Source organism: Stigmatopora argus, chromosome 13 (genome assembly GCF_051989625.1).
Source record: "Stigmatopora argus isolate UIUO_Sarg chromosome 13, RoL_Sarg_1.0, whole genome shotgun sequence".
NCBI lineage: Eukaryota > Metazoa > Chordata > Actinopteri > Syngnathiformes > Syngnathidae > Stigmatopora > Stigmatopora argus.
The window spans coordinates 7050413-7065848 of record NC_135399.1 but is presented as its reverse complement, the minus strand read 5'-3'; the positions used below and the strand labels follow the sequence as shown (position 1 = coordinate 7065848).

At 38.2% G+C, this 15436-nt stretch overlaps 1 protein-coding gene across 1 annotated transcript; it reads right to left on the bottom strand.

Moving 5' to 3' along the window:
• Positions 1-730: 730 nt before the first annotated feature.
• On the bottom strand, positions 731-14734 carry heg1 (heart development protein with EGF-like domains 1). The gene is made up of 14 exons (XM_077617913.1): positions 14336-14734; positions 10774-11707; positions 9408-9886; positions 9223-9339; positions 7910-8032; positions 7530-7633; positions 7177-7232; positions 6895-7058; positions 5793-5927; positions 5671-5713; positions 5538-5575; positions 5024-5111; positions 4727-4904; positions 731-1453 (listed from the first exon to the last, which is right to left on the bottom strand). Exons 1-14 carry the CDS (start codon positions 14553-14555, stop codon positions 1310-1312), a joined length of 2823 nt encoding a protein of 940 aa, XP_077474039.1. The 5' UTR covers positions 14556-14734; the 3' UTR covers positions 731-1309.
• Positions 14735-15436: the final 702 nt, after the last annotated feature.

The window sequence follows — 15436 nt, the reverse complement described above, 5'->3', positions numbered from 1 at the left end:
ACTGAATTTATGTGTATATATACATATATACATACATACACACTCACACCCATACCTAGGGGCAATTCAGTGTCCAATCAGCCTACCATGCAGGTTTTTGGAATGTGGGAGGAAACTGGAGTACCCGGAGGAAACCCACGCAGGCCCAGGGAGAACATGCAAACTCCACACAGGTGGACGTGGCCTGGATTTGAACCCAGGACCTCAGATGCCAAACTGCTATAAATGTCCAGTCCATGCTTAAAACTGCTTGATAAAATGTTCTTCGTTGTAATGCACGTTATGTCAACTAGAGAGAGTAGTCGCCCCATGTTGTTTGTCACAAGGAAAAGTCTGAGGGAATTTATAATTAGTACATTAGGCTCTAGTATATATATAATAAATATAATACAAAAAAATATTTAGAGTGTTCAACCAGCCTACCATGCATGTTTTTGGAATGTGGGAGGAAACCAGGATACCTGGAGAAAACCCATGTAAGCTCAGGGAGAACATGCAAACTCCACACAGGAGGACCGACCTGGGTTCTAACCCTGCGACTGTGAGGCAGACGCACTAACCACACATCCGCTGGACCGCCCTAATCTCAGTTTATACACATTAAAAAAATATGAATGGACAAATATAGTGTCATGTACATAATGTAAAAAAGACTTTTTTCTGCTTTTTGGAGCACTATTTGATCAAATAACTAAATACTTTAATTCAATTTACCGAAATCAGACAGATATCTGTGCAATATGCCTTTATTTAAATACAAAACATCCAGCTAAAACGCCAGAATACAGGATACAAATCCATAAAAAATATTCTAAACAAATTATAATACATCTTTACATTCCAACACTGCCTTGGTACTTAAAATACTTCTAGTATAAAAAATATTAGATCCTTTCACACAGAGAAACGCATGCATACTTAAAGCCACAGGTTTTGTCTTTCAGTGTATTGAAATGAAATTTCCATTTATGCAACATGTCCTGCAAGCTGAACGATCTGAATAAATAAAAATGGTTATCATATCAGTTCGTTTTTAGCTTCCATGAACTGAACTTTAGTGCTTTTCTCATCTTTATCAGCAGAGTTGAATGAAATGGCAGCAGTGCATGTTTATATCCATCCCCAAGCACATTTTTTTGCATTTATGAGCAATTGACCATAACCCACTCAAAGGCACTTATTGAGTCCAGAAAATTGTTCCGGGCACATTTAACTTGTAAATTTGTGCACTCTAGTATTATAAAGTCACACATTGTCACATGATTCTCGTCTATTGTGTCTGATGGTGCATGTGTTTTTGCCCTGAAGGTTAGAAGTAATCTCTGCGACGTGAATCGTCACTTATGAAAGATGGGTTCCATTGGGCGGGGTAGATACATGAGTGGCGAGATCCGGGTAGACCCGTGAACGGGTACAAGCCATTTCTGTCCAAGTCCGAGTTCCGCAATGCAGGCTGCGAGAAAGCAAAGAAATGCTGTTTAGTTTTGCCTTTTCAGATTAAGTCTATTTTATTTATTACACATTGACAGTGATCATCAAATTCATTAGTACTGCGATAACTGGCATTGAATGGGCATTTTTCAGTGCCATTGTCAGTGATAGACATCCAATCCATTTTGACCGGGAGGAACTGGTTGCAATCGATCGATCAAAATCGGTTAGATGTGTATTGCTGATATTGGCAGCCAATGAGCTGATTTATTAAATAACAGTTACCGTAATTACTCGAATATAACACGCATATTTTTGCTATATAATTAATTCCAATAGTTGGGGGTGCGTGTTATAATCAATAACTAAAATAAATTACAAATTTTCGATCGAAAAAAGCATTGTCAAACTCACTTTGACGCACGGACATTGTGCAATTTCCAACTTTGAATTCAAAATACACGCATATTAAAGATCGTCAAGCCTCACAAACATCACAATCCTGCATTAATAAGCTGGAAAGTAGAATACTACATTGTAGTGTAGTGCGTACTTGTATTTAGAAATATGTCCAGCGGGGGGCAGTACATTCCCTTGTTACATGTGATAGTCTTTTCCATTGTGTATATCTTCAAATCATTTATTTATTCAATTTGTATGTTCCTTTTCTTGTTTGAGAATGACAATAGATATTTGAATTAAAACATGGTATTGTCAATTGAAATGTAGTCAATGTTCAAGGAAGTCTAAAAGGTATTGCAACATAACATGTCTACATGATATGTTTGTCCACTCTGTGTATCATCTATTGCCCTAAAATTCAAACGCATAACACCACCAACTGCACGACACTCGACATGCTCGTACCTGAAGATTTCTCTATCCGGTTTTGAACAAAACAATCGTGAAACAAAGAAAAAAAGGTAAGATTTCTGATTTTCGTCAGCGGGAAATTTTAGGTGCGCACTATATTCGAGTACTGCGTTTTTCCAGATTTTTTTGGCCCAAAATTACCTGCGTGTTATTTTCGAGTGCGCGTTATATTCGAGTAATTACGGTAATTAGTTTCAACAGTAGGAAGGTTGCTGATATGTTCCCTTATTTTCAGAGTCATCTTTGTTGTAGGCCAAATGATAGATGTACAGTGGTAGCTCGACTTACGATCAGCTCTACATACGAGATGCTCGAGATACGATAAAAATGTAGATAGAATAATTCGCCCTAGATACGATCAAAATTTCGAGATGCGACCAAGCCAAGTGGCCATGGCACTGTCTTGCCGCATCTCTTTCGTGTGTAAAATATATCTACGAGCACGGGGCGGAGCTTTGCATTTCCCCCCTGTTTTTCCCACATACTACATTTACTTACAAAGTAAACAACAATGGATCAGCAGAGTTTTGCAAAGAAAAGGCGACCGTTGACAATTAACATTAAGCGCGAAATAATTGAAAAATATGAGAGTGGTGTACGTGTCACCGAGCTTGCTCGGCAATACGAGAGGAATACGTCAACCATATCCACCATCCTTAAGCAGAAGGACGCAATTAAGGAGAAGAGGCCTTCCAAAGGACTAACTATAATTTCCCACCGGCGCATGACATTCATGACGAGATGGAGAGCCTTCTTTTATTGTGGATAAAAGATAGTTCCAATTCGAAAGCCGCGGTGGAATTTATCAAGACATTTGCCTCGATTATCACCTAGGAAAGTTACAACGAAGTGGCAAGAGTTTTCGGATTTTGTAGAAAAGAGACACCCTGACAAGCTGGCAAGTGGTCGCGCGTTATCATATTGTGATGACATTTGTGCGCGTCATTTTCGAAATATTTTGAAGGGAAGGCAAAAACAAACAACTCTTGATGCGTTCGTTTTGAAGACTCCGGCTGAACGTCCGGGAGGAGTCAACCCGTAGAATAAAGGTAAAAAAAAATAATAAAAAAATAGAATTCAGTTTTGTGTAAAGTTACATTAAACATATGTTTGAGTGTGTCTGTATATATTAATCCAAGTTAATTTAAATTTGTTTGTTCCGTTACAAGTGCGTTATCGTGGAAAGATCCCCCCTCCCCTCTCTTTCTGTCCCTCTCTGTAACCTCCGCGAAATCCGCCCAATTTTAGTTATATTAAACACATTTTAGTACTATTAAACCACTCGTTATTTATTACTTTGTCAATATATGGCGAATTAGAACAAATAAAAATGTTTTTCCAATCCAACATCCTGTTTTTGGTGTTTTTTTCAGAGGGTTGGAACGAATTACCGTAATTACTCGAATATAACGCGCACTCGAAAATAACACGCAGGTATAACTTTGGGCCAAAAAAATCTGGAAAAACGCAGTACTCGAATATAGTGCGCACCTAAAATTTCCCGCTGACGAAAATCAGAAATCTTACCTTTTTTTCTTCGTTTCACGATTGTTTTGTTCAAACAAATTTATTCATTAGAATCCTTCAAATGAAAAGTTCCTCTCTCTCTTTGTCTGTCCTCTCATACATCTCTTCGTTGAGAATCCTATCAACGTCCACGCTTCCTTCATCCACTTCCTCTTCCTCCCACAACACATCATCCGATTGGCTTTACGAGATGACGTAAAATCCGTGCGTCAAAGTGAGTTTGACAATGCTTTTTTCGATCGAAAATTTGTAATTTATTTTATTCAATTCAATTTCAATTCAATTTATTTGGCAAGAAAAAGCACCAGGCTAAGGGCCATGTAACAAGACACAAAAAAAAAAAAGGTTTTGATTATAACACGCACCCCCAACTATTGGAATTAATTATTTTGCAAAAACCTGCGTGTTATATTCGAGTAATTACGGTAATTTGTTTGTAGTTCATTTCAATGGGAAACGTTCGCTCGAGTTACGAGAAGCTCAACATACGAACTCAGTCCCGGAACGGATTAAGATCGTATGTCGAGGTATCACTCTAGTTTACTTTGGCGGGCCATTACGTTTGCCAACTCGGGCTACTACAATTCACTAATTGATTATCAAATGATTTCTTTCATTTATTTATCCTTACAGCTAATCCTGACAAGGGTGGCGTGGTGTGCTGGAGCCTATCCTGGCCGACCGACTGTAGGCACCAGGCAGGGGACACCCTAAATTGGTGGCCAACCAATCACAAGGCACAAGGGGACCGACAACCATTCACGCTAATTCTCATACCTAGGGGCAATTTAGAGTGTTCAACCAGCCTACCAAGCATGTTTTTGGTATGTGGGAGGAAACCAGAGTACCCGACAACTGCAACTGCGACAACCCGCAACAAAATGAGTTTTCCTACCGAATAGTAAATGTCAGTCATTTGCAGCAGGTTCTTGGTGCTGCCGTTCTCTTGCATTTCGATGGTTTCCCGCCCCCACTCCATGGAGATGCGGTTGCTTTTGGGGAAATCAGTGTACGGAGACATCTGCAGGTCACCGCTCTTGAAGATGATCTTGTTGAGGTCATTCTTATCTTTCCTGTTGGTGGGGAGACACGAGTTCAAAGTCAACAATTTGGTTTCACAGTGGAATTTGAGTTCACTAAAGGATCTGTTTGAACAAAGCTCCAGTGTAAAAAGATAAATACAAAATCTTACTTGCAGCAGGTGACAATGAGAGCTATGATGAGTATGAGGAGTAGAGCGCCCCCCGCAGGGGATACAACAACAGCGATCAGCTTGTAGACTGCAAGGATAAAATAAAACACATTAACCTTTTGGTACCTGGATTTAAACAGAACTTTCTCAGTGCACTTGATGGTGCTGGGAATTCAATCGTTTTGCTGTGAATTCATTTTTTTGTTTAAAAAATAATAATTTTCTACATTTAATTTTTTAAATGACTTATTATTAATTAAGATTTTCATGTAATTATGTATTCTGCCCTTGCTTTTGAATTGTATTTGTTAAATGTAAATTAAGGCCCACTATTGGGTGGCCACTACAGGGTGTAGTAAGCTCTAATACGCTCCAGCACCCTCGTGAGGATAAGTGGCTCAGAAAATGAATTTATGAATAAATTAAGGCATCAAGATTCATCAAGATCATTCATCATAACCAGATATTGCAGTCTTATTTTTCTTGATTTATTGTGAAACTTTATGGTACTTACAATTTCCACAGTTGAATCCCCCAAATCCAAACGTGCACCTAGAACAAAAGAAATTGCAGTCAGAAAGTGACTTGAAGTCTACCGTAAAAAAAATAAAAAATAAAAATACTTAAATCAACAAAACAATACTTACGGGACACAGGTGCCATTTTCCAGCTTGTAGCCATCCCCACATTCTGGAACAAGAGAAATGAGATTTCCTTTTTTAACTAGACTTTATTTTTAAAACAAAACAAAAACTGTAATTGGGTTTACCTAAGCAGGATAAGTCATGAAGGTTGTGTTTGTAATAGCCTGGTAAACATTGGCATTGAGCAATGCCGCTGACATCTGTGCAGGTGGAACGCTCAGGGTTGCAATAAATTCTCTGGGCCACACAGAGACTCTCCACTGAGAACATAGTGTGAACACACTTTAAAACTTGGATCACTTGTGGTCGAAAAAAAAAAAAAAACACCAAACATTTTTCTGTGAATGTGGGAGGAAACTAGAGTACCCAGAGAAACCCCACACAAGCCCAGGGAGAACATGCAAACCCCACACAGTGAGCACCAACCTTGGATCAAACCCACGAACCCAGAACTCTGAGGCCGACACCCTAACCACTCGCCCTCCAAGCCGGCCTGAACTAGTATAGTTTTAGCATATTTAAAGGATTAGGACACGTGTCAAAGTGGCGGCCCGGGGGCCAAATCTGGCCCGCCATATCATTTTGTGTGGCCCGGGAAAGTAAATCATGAGTGCCGACTTTCTGTTTTAGGATCAAATTAAAATGAAGAGTATAGATGTATATTAAATTTTCTGATTTTCCCCCTTATATATTAATAATTGTAATTCTTTAATCATTTTTTTCTGTGTTTTTAGTTCAAAAATCATTTTGTAAAATCTAAAAATATATTTAAAAAAAAGCTAAAATAAACATTGTTTTAGATCTATAAAAAACTGAATATTCAGGGCTTTTAATCCAGTTCTTTTAATCCATTTATATATAAAAAATCTAAATATTATATCTAAAATGGTCCGGCCCACATGAAATCAAGTTGACGTTAAAGCGGCCCGCGAACCAACCCGAGTCTGACACCCCTGAATTAGGACATCTACATGTAAAATGTGACACTAATCACAAAAATTGTAATTTACGAAACCACTTCTGGTACGAATTAATTTCATAAGTAGCGGTTCTACTGTGTAGTTTCCCCATCAAGAAAATCTGGTGTCCCATTTGTCGCTAAAACGTGATACAGACAACCACACACTATTACGTTCAGCTCCTCATGATGCTTGCTCAAATGGCTCTGAGTGTTACGCTTTTCTTATGATAAGCAGACATGATGTGCTCTATTTTTGTTTTTTATACCATGGTAGGTGAGCCTGTGGTGCAGCAACACGTGGCAGTGAGAGTGTGAAGAACTGCAGTTTTTTAAAGACATCTGGACACTGTTGGAGACCTCTGCACTTGTCACATCAGAGGAGCTGGAGAACATGTTGACGGCCAATAGATGAACGCCGTCCTGTTGTTCTCTGTGGGGAAGAGGTTTTTGAATGAGTCTATGTACAGGAGATTTTTTGTAAGATAGCTCTTTAGGTAGTCATATTCTTGCTTGAAAGTGGATTTAAAAGTAACGTATCATGAACTTACTTCTTACTGACAGTGGAGCGGCTGTAACCTTTGATGTGAGACAAGGTGGCATTTAGCTAAAGTGAAGAAAGGATATTAGTGGGGATAGCAAAGCAAAGAATAACCATGTAAGAAACACATAAAATTAAAAAGGAAAATTAATCAATATGCTTCTAAGCAGAAAAACAATCGTGAATGTCTAAGGAACGCCTTCGTCATTTTGTCAAGTCATCTTAAAATCATTCAGTGACTGTTCATAACAAAATATCAGTTAGGAATTATGATGAAGAACTTCCCCTTATTTTAAAATCCAATCACCCGAGAACAAATTGTGTTCAAATACTGAGCGTTAACTGTTTAAATCTGTTTCTCACCAGTTGAATAATGTCCCTCTGGATCTCGTGTATCGTGGCACTCTTGAAGACACTTAGGTCATGTGGAACTCTGTTTACACTGAATGTTCCTAAAAAAGTCTTTGCTGTGGAGGGATAAAATATATTCATTCATTTTCCATACCGCTCATCCTGACAAGGGTCGTGGGTCTGCTGGGAGGAAATCGGGGGTACGCAGAGGAAACACACACAAGCCTGGTAAGAACATGCAAACTCCACACCGTATGGTGCGAACATGGTATTGAACCCTTTAGCTCAGAACTGTGAGGCTGACGCGCAGACCACTCGTCCACCGGGTAGAATACAATGAGAGCTAAATAAAGACATTTGCAAAGCCAGCATTTTGAATTATTAAAATTTACCTCTAGTGCATGTGCGTCCATCCTCAAGGTCGAAGCCCAGTGGACACTCACAGCTAAAGGAACCCTTTGTGTTTACGCATCTGGAGCCAACAGGGCAGGGATCATTTTCACACTCGTCCATATCTGTATATACAATGGAATTTTAGTCATCTAATTCTTGACACTAAATCTTATTTTCAATGTCATTATACAACTACAGTGGTACCTCTACATACGAGCAGCTCTACCTACGAAATGCTCGAGATACGAGGAAAATTTCGAGCAAATAATTCGCTCTAGATACAAGAAAAATTTCGATGTGGCCATGACATGAGAGGCTGTTTATCATTGTAGTCTTTTTTGCCGCATCTCTTTCGTGTATAACAGATATCTACGAGCACTGAACACGAGTTTCTCCTACACATGGACCAGAAAACGCACAACGCGCATGCACGGGCAAAAAGAGGGCTTTCTGGGTAATGAAGTATACTCGTGCACACAACACCGATAGCCAATGGCACCCTTTCTCAGAATAAAACTTCATTACCCACAATCAATACGTGGGTAGGCTGAGCTCTTGCATTTCCTGTTATTCCTTCCTCAGCCTGTTAGCTTCCGCGATCGCTCATTCAAGACTACTTTTCGTTGGCAAGTGGTTGTGCGTTATCCTATTGTGAGGACATTTGTGTGCATCATTTTCGGAATATTTTGAAGGGAATACAACAGCAAACAGCCCATCGATAGCGAACCTGAGGGTGGAGGCGTGGCAAATAGCTAACCCGGCCAGAAGAAAATGTAAAACAAAATTAAAATTCAGTTTTGTGTAAAGTTACATTAAACATATGTTTGAGTGTGTCTCTATATATTAATCCAAGTTCATTTAAATTTGTTTGTTCGGTTACGAGCGCGTTGCCATGGATAAAGTCCCCCCGCCTGCTTCTATGTCCGCCTGTGTATCCTCCGCGAAATGCGTCTAATTTTAGTTATTTTAAACACATTTTATTACTATTAAACCACTAGTTATGTGTTACTTTGTTAATAGATGGCGAATCAGAAGAAATAAAACATTTTTTCCAATCCAATATCCTGTTTTGGGTGTTTTTTCAGAGGGTTGGAACAAATTAATTTGTTTTTAGTTCATTTCAATGGGAAACGTTCGCTCGAGTTACGAGAAGATCGACATACGAGCTCAGTCCCGCAACGAATTAAGATCGTATGTAGAGGTACCACTGTAATCTGTATGTAAAGTCCAATTCATGTTGTCATTTTGTAAAATGTCTACTAAATCTGTACCATTTTTTGTTTTGGGGGTACGTGATGTGTTGGAAGCCTACCCTGATTACAGATGGGGCCCGTCCAGGCCTGTTGACACCCACAAGTGAACTGATAATGTTCATAGCTTGTGCACGTTCCTCCATTCATGCATGGGTGTGACATGCAAGGGTCTGCTTCTGTTCATAAAGAAACAGTTCTGTACTTTCTGTTGCAAAATGTAAAACACCACTTAATTATTACTCACTTGTTGGTGTTGCCTTAGTGGCTCGTACATGAGTGGGTGTTGTTGCCATTATTCTCTCAGTGGTCACCCTGTCCGTCATTTGTTTACGAGTGGTAGAGGGAGACCCTGAGCTTCTTGTCAGTTTGCGGAGGATGTAAGGAGTTGTAGTGTGTCGTATTTGGGTAGGCGAGGTGATGACTGTAGTGCCTGTGCTTGTTTCCTGCATTGAGATGGTGACGTCAGAGGCCTCGACAAGCCCAGCTGGTGACGACAGGCTTCGGTCAGTGTTGGAGAAAGGAGCAATTGGGGCTGCAGAGCTCTGTCGAGCCAATGTGGGGGTGCTGGTTATGGACATCGTGGAAGGGATAATGGCTTGGGTGGGAGACTCTGGAGTAGAGTTAATGGATGTGCTACTCAGCTTGGAAGATGAAGTGGCGAGTTGTAGAGAGCTTCTGGTGGACATAGTTGATGTACTTTTATCTTCTTCTGTTATTTCAGAACTGTTAGGAGTACAAATTCAGACATACTTATTTTCTTTTATTTTTTTGTTTAATTATTATTTCATAATTTTATAGTTTAACAAGTACAGCTCAGTTAAAAACAAACAACCAAATATATCGTCAATTATATATATAATAATTCTATCGGCAAGAAGCGACGTATGCCCTAAACGGGTGCACCTAAAATTTTGAAAGACAGAATATACATTTTTTTATTTACTGATTCAAGTTCAACAAGTAAATTTGCAGATTTTTTTTTGTTATGTAAAACCTACAGAAGGTGGAAGTTATTTATTTGGTTACATACATCTGTTTGTTTGTTTGTTTGTTTTTAGTCTCTATGTTTTTGTTCAAGATAACTTAAAAACATAAAGACACTATCATCAAGCATTCGGGATATGTTTCTAATATAAAACAGAAAAGGTGATTAAATTTTGAGGAAATTAGGTCAAAGATCATAGGGGTGATGAAAAGGAATTTCCCCATAACCTGATAATTGATCACCCTGTTTAACTCAAATTTGCAGAGAAGGTGATATGTGGAGAAGAAGAAGGACTCATAACATTTTGATGTCAAAGGTAGAGTGCCCACTTTACCAAATATGGTGATGCCTTGAATTTGGCTGCTTAGGCGGAAACCCTCTTTCTAAATTGCCCTCTATTTTTCACTGTAACTATTGCATATTTTTGTGGCTGACAAAGTCCTGCTTAATACTCCAGTACTTTTTCTTTCAAAGTTAACAGTTTCTGCGTAAATGATTAAAATATAAATCAATAATACAGTGAACATTAACAGAAATTTTAATATTTACTTCACAAGTCATCATACAAATATAATTTGGGAACCCCTACAAGAGCGTATTAATTCATGGAGAAGAAAAAAATTACCTCTCAGTTACAGTGACTGATGTTGTAGTGATGAAGACCTCAGTGGATTTCATGTGGGTGTCATACTGATTTGTTTTACTAGTTAGTCGGGCAGCTTGAGTGAAAGTAATGTGTGCCTCCTCACTCCTCGATGAACTCTCCTCTGTGCTCAAGATAAAGTTCAGAGCGCTATAGCCTACTGTCCCACTAGAAGATTCAGTGAAAGGTTCCACCGTAGACTCCTCGTAGGATGCCGAATTCCGACTTCTTTCAGGCGATACGGCTGGATATGTAGAGGAGGAATCATCTACTGCACGGTCGGTGCTGGACATGCTGGGTGAAGAGAGTAAAGTTGTCTCTGATGTTAGCATGTATTGCTGCTCGGTGGCATTCAACGGCATTCCGATGTGGTTTTGGGTTCCTATGGATATTTCTGGAAATGACGACTGAGTGAGCGAAAGGTTTTTGGTTTCTTCGGTGGACAGGGCACTGTGGGTGTAGTCTTCAGTTTGTGTTCCCCCTGTAGATTCAATACTCCAAGTTGAAGGGGATTGATGAGCGCTGGAGCCCTCTGTAAAGACTGAGGGGGAAGAGTTGTTGTTAGAGGAAGAAGAGGTGACAGATAGCAGAGTCCTCTCTCCCGCCCGGTTGATGGTGGTTGCAGTGAATATGCTGTCTGTGAGGGTTTGAGTCTGCGACCTGAAGGGAACGACATCTTCCAGACGGTCGTGAGAGGAGTCCTGTGTCGTAATCCGAGAAGACATTGGTTTGTCGGAGACCCCTCTGGTGATGTCAGGCAGATTTTGGGTTCGTGATGCATCGCTCCAGTCTTTGCTGCTACCGCCGGCTTCAGAAGAGGTGCTGTCCAGGGAGGATGTGAATAACTCGGTGGATCTACGAATAGCCTCTAGTGACTTTGTACTTGTTTCTCGTAAGGTTTGTGTTTGCTCAGTATCTGAAAAACAAAACAGTATTGTTTTTAAACTCATTCACTGATGAAATTTACATATTGTCAGTGATGAAATACATATATATATAACCAGGGGTGTCAGACTCGGGTTGGTTCGCGGGCCGCGTTAATGTCAACACGATTTCATGTGGGCCGGACCATTTTAGATATAATATTTAGATTTTTTTTATAAATGGATCAAAAGAACTGGATTAAAAGCCCTGAATATTCCGTTTTTTATAGATCTAAAAAAATGTTTATTTGAGCTTTTTTTATATATATATTTTTAGATTTTACAAAATGATTTTTGAACTAAAAACACAGAAAAAATGATTAAAAAATTACAATTATTTATTTAAAAGGGGGAAAAATCAGGAAATGTAATATACATCTATACTCTTCATTTTAATTTGATCCTAAAACAGAAAGTCGGCACTCATGATTTACTTTCCCGGGCCACACAAAATGATGCGGCGGGCCAGATTTGGCCCCCGGGCCGCCACTTTGTATATATCCAATTTAGTCAGTACAATGATGCAATTCTACCAATAGTCACCAGGGGGCCGCCAGGCAACTTGATAGATAATGATGTGAGGAGTCCTGCTGTTTGCAGCTGAGCAGAGGCAACATAACTGGGTGGAGAACAATTGGCAGGCAGAATTTTCTACTCTAACAAAGGTTTGAAGGCCTAAATATGGAGGCAAATGTCTCCTCTGGGGATCTGTCACTTCCTTCCTAAAGCTGAGTGAGCATTGAGCACAAGGCAGAAGAGCGACACTCGTGCAGGCAAGCAGTTCAAAGAATTGTTTTTAAATCCACTAACCACTGGAATTACAGCTGGATCTCTTTCTTGGCTTAACAGGAACAATAACTCAATAAAAATACAAAGTTTGATTACTGTAAATGTGATCCATTTGTTTTTATCTAAGGGGGGTTAGAAAAGTTTGAACAAATTTAAGTAATGTTATAATGTTTTTACCCTATTTTGCTGGGGTCTTTTCAAGATGAACACGTGGGTGTAAGGCAAGTAACAAGAGGCTTTGAAATGGCAACTGACCAACTTTATGTTCAATATTTGAAATCCTATTTCAATCATTTTTAGGGCTTTGGCGCCATTTTCTTGTATTTTCAATAATCATGGACAGACGCCTTGCTATGCTTTTAAAAACAGCTCAAGTCTATGATGAATGAAAAAAATATCTGTATTTTCACAAAGTGAAAAAAAGCCGAATCTGTTGAGCAGAGTTACTTTTTTAATGTTGGGTAATTGTTAAATTTTAACCTACTTCTTACAGAGGATTAAACTGCTGCTCAATGAACGCAAATTCAAGTGCACTCATTTAAAACTGCAGTCCTTTCATCATCTGGCTTCAAATTTACTTAGATGTTTTAAGCAAAAAGTGCATGTGTAGTGGTATGTATGAGAATAGCATAGAAACTTTATAGTCACTGTAAACTGTAAACAGAGTCAGGAACTTCTAAGCAACATTTTATCAGGTTGTGGAGGTTTTAGTAGAGTTTTTCCGCGTATTGGACACATGGCACCATCATTTATTTTATTGTATTCCTTCCAAAAATTACTGAGATGGAGACACTGAGGGATTGACATTTCAAGTTGTACTATACAAGTGCCTAAAATTTTAGTACATTTATTGAATGTAGTTTAGATACAAATTATGAAATTAGGCTATAAATGTGTTGGTTCATTTAATTTTTTTCTTCTAAAGTGAGTTCAATATTCAAAAGTGTACATTTGAATTGTCCAATGCTATTCATACTCTGTAATACATCCGGATTTATAATTTCATTTCACAATATTGGTTTTATAGGTCCACGTATGTTTGAGTGTCTGTATATATTAATCCAAGTTAATATATATATATATATGTATATATATATGTATATGTGTGTGTATATATATATATATATATATATATATATATATATATATATATATATATATATATATATATATATATATATATATATATATATATATATATATATATATATATATATATATATATATATATATATATATATATCTAATATATATATATATATATATATATATATATATATATATATATATATATATATATATATATATATATATATATATATATATATATATATATATATATATATATATATATATATATATATATATATATATATATATATATATATATATATATATATATATATATATATATATATATATATATATATATATATAAATAAATAAATAGGCGGCTAAGTGGTTAGTGCATCTGCCTCACAAGTCTGGGGGTTCAATTCCAGGTCAGTCCTCGCTATGTGGACCTTGCATGTTCTCCCCAGGATTGTGTGGGTTTTCTCCAGGTGCTCCACTACCCAACAACATGCATGGTAGGCTGGTTAAGTCAGCTGGGATAGGCTCCAGCACCCCCGCGACCCCTGTGAGCATATGTGGTTCAAAAAATGAATGATATATATTTAAAGTTTTCTTTAAAAAAGTTGGTATCATGTGGTTATTAATAATATAAATATGAAAACATACGTTTTAGTAATTAAATATACTAAAAACAGTCGCGAATACACATTGGGGGGTCAGAGCACTTGTTACGTAGGCCACAGAAATGCGCATCTTACCCGTGTGCGCGAAAAGCGAGGATGGGGGTGAACTCTCACTTTCAGGAGAAGAAGTGGACGTCAACTCGTACCCCGTGTTGTTCAAAGAAGAGTCAAAAGTGGTCGTTCCTGCATCCGTTCTGCTCTTTATGGGGGTCCCAGCCCCGAAGGGCCACCACGATGGAGTCAACGTGAACAACAGGAACAAGCCGAGGAAGGGCTCCCGCGACCACGTTTTCATGATTCCCAAGAATCCAGTGCGGCGATCGGGGAAAGTCGAGTTAAGACCGGCGAGTCTCCTGGGGACCTCATGGAGGGGGGCGTTTTAAGGAACTTCCGTAGCGAGTTCGAGTGATCCGCCTTATGTGGAGTCGTTATCGGGGAAAGGAAGATGACCGAGGCGAGACGGCAAACAACAGCCTGTTATCAGGGTGCTGGATAAGGGCTCCTCCTCCTTTACCCACGCGCGCAGGCACGCACGCACGCACGCACTTGCATAGTAGATAACACCAGTAACAAAACCAATGTAAGATTATTTATTTTTAATATAACTAAGTGTGTATTTTGTTGTATTACACTGCTATCATCTCTTTGGCTCATGATACCTGGCTGTGCGGTATTGATCAATGCCGATAATATATCGATTTATTTTAATGTAAATTTTTGAAAAAAAAAATTTTTTAGAAAATATTGTTATTTCTAAATTATAAATTTTTAATAGAACTAAGTGTGTAATTTGTTGTATTATTTATTTCAATTATTAAATTTATTTATTTATAAAATTGTTAAATTACTTATTTTAATATAACTAAGTGTGTATTTTGTTGTACTACACTGGTATCATCTCTTTGGTTCATGATACCTGGCTGTGCGATATTGATCGATGCCTATAATATATCGATTTATTTTAATGTATATTTTTGAAAAAATATATTTTTAGAAAATATTGTTATTGCTAAATTATTCACTTGATTGATGGGTTGGTCAGACACTGCTTAACTCATTTTATGCCATTGACGGTGCCAGACCTCAAATCAATTATAATGTAATAGTGAATTAATAAGCGTTCAGCCGCATGTACCATTCCACTCCAAATGGACGTCTACTACAGATAAACTCATT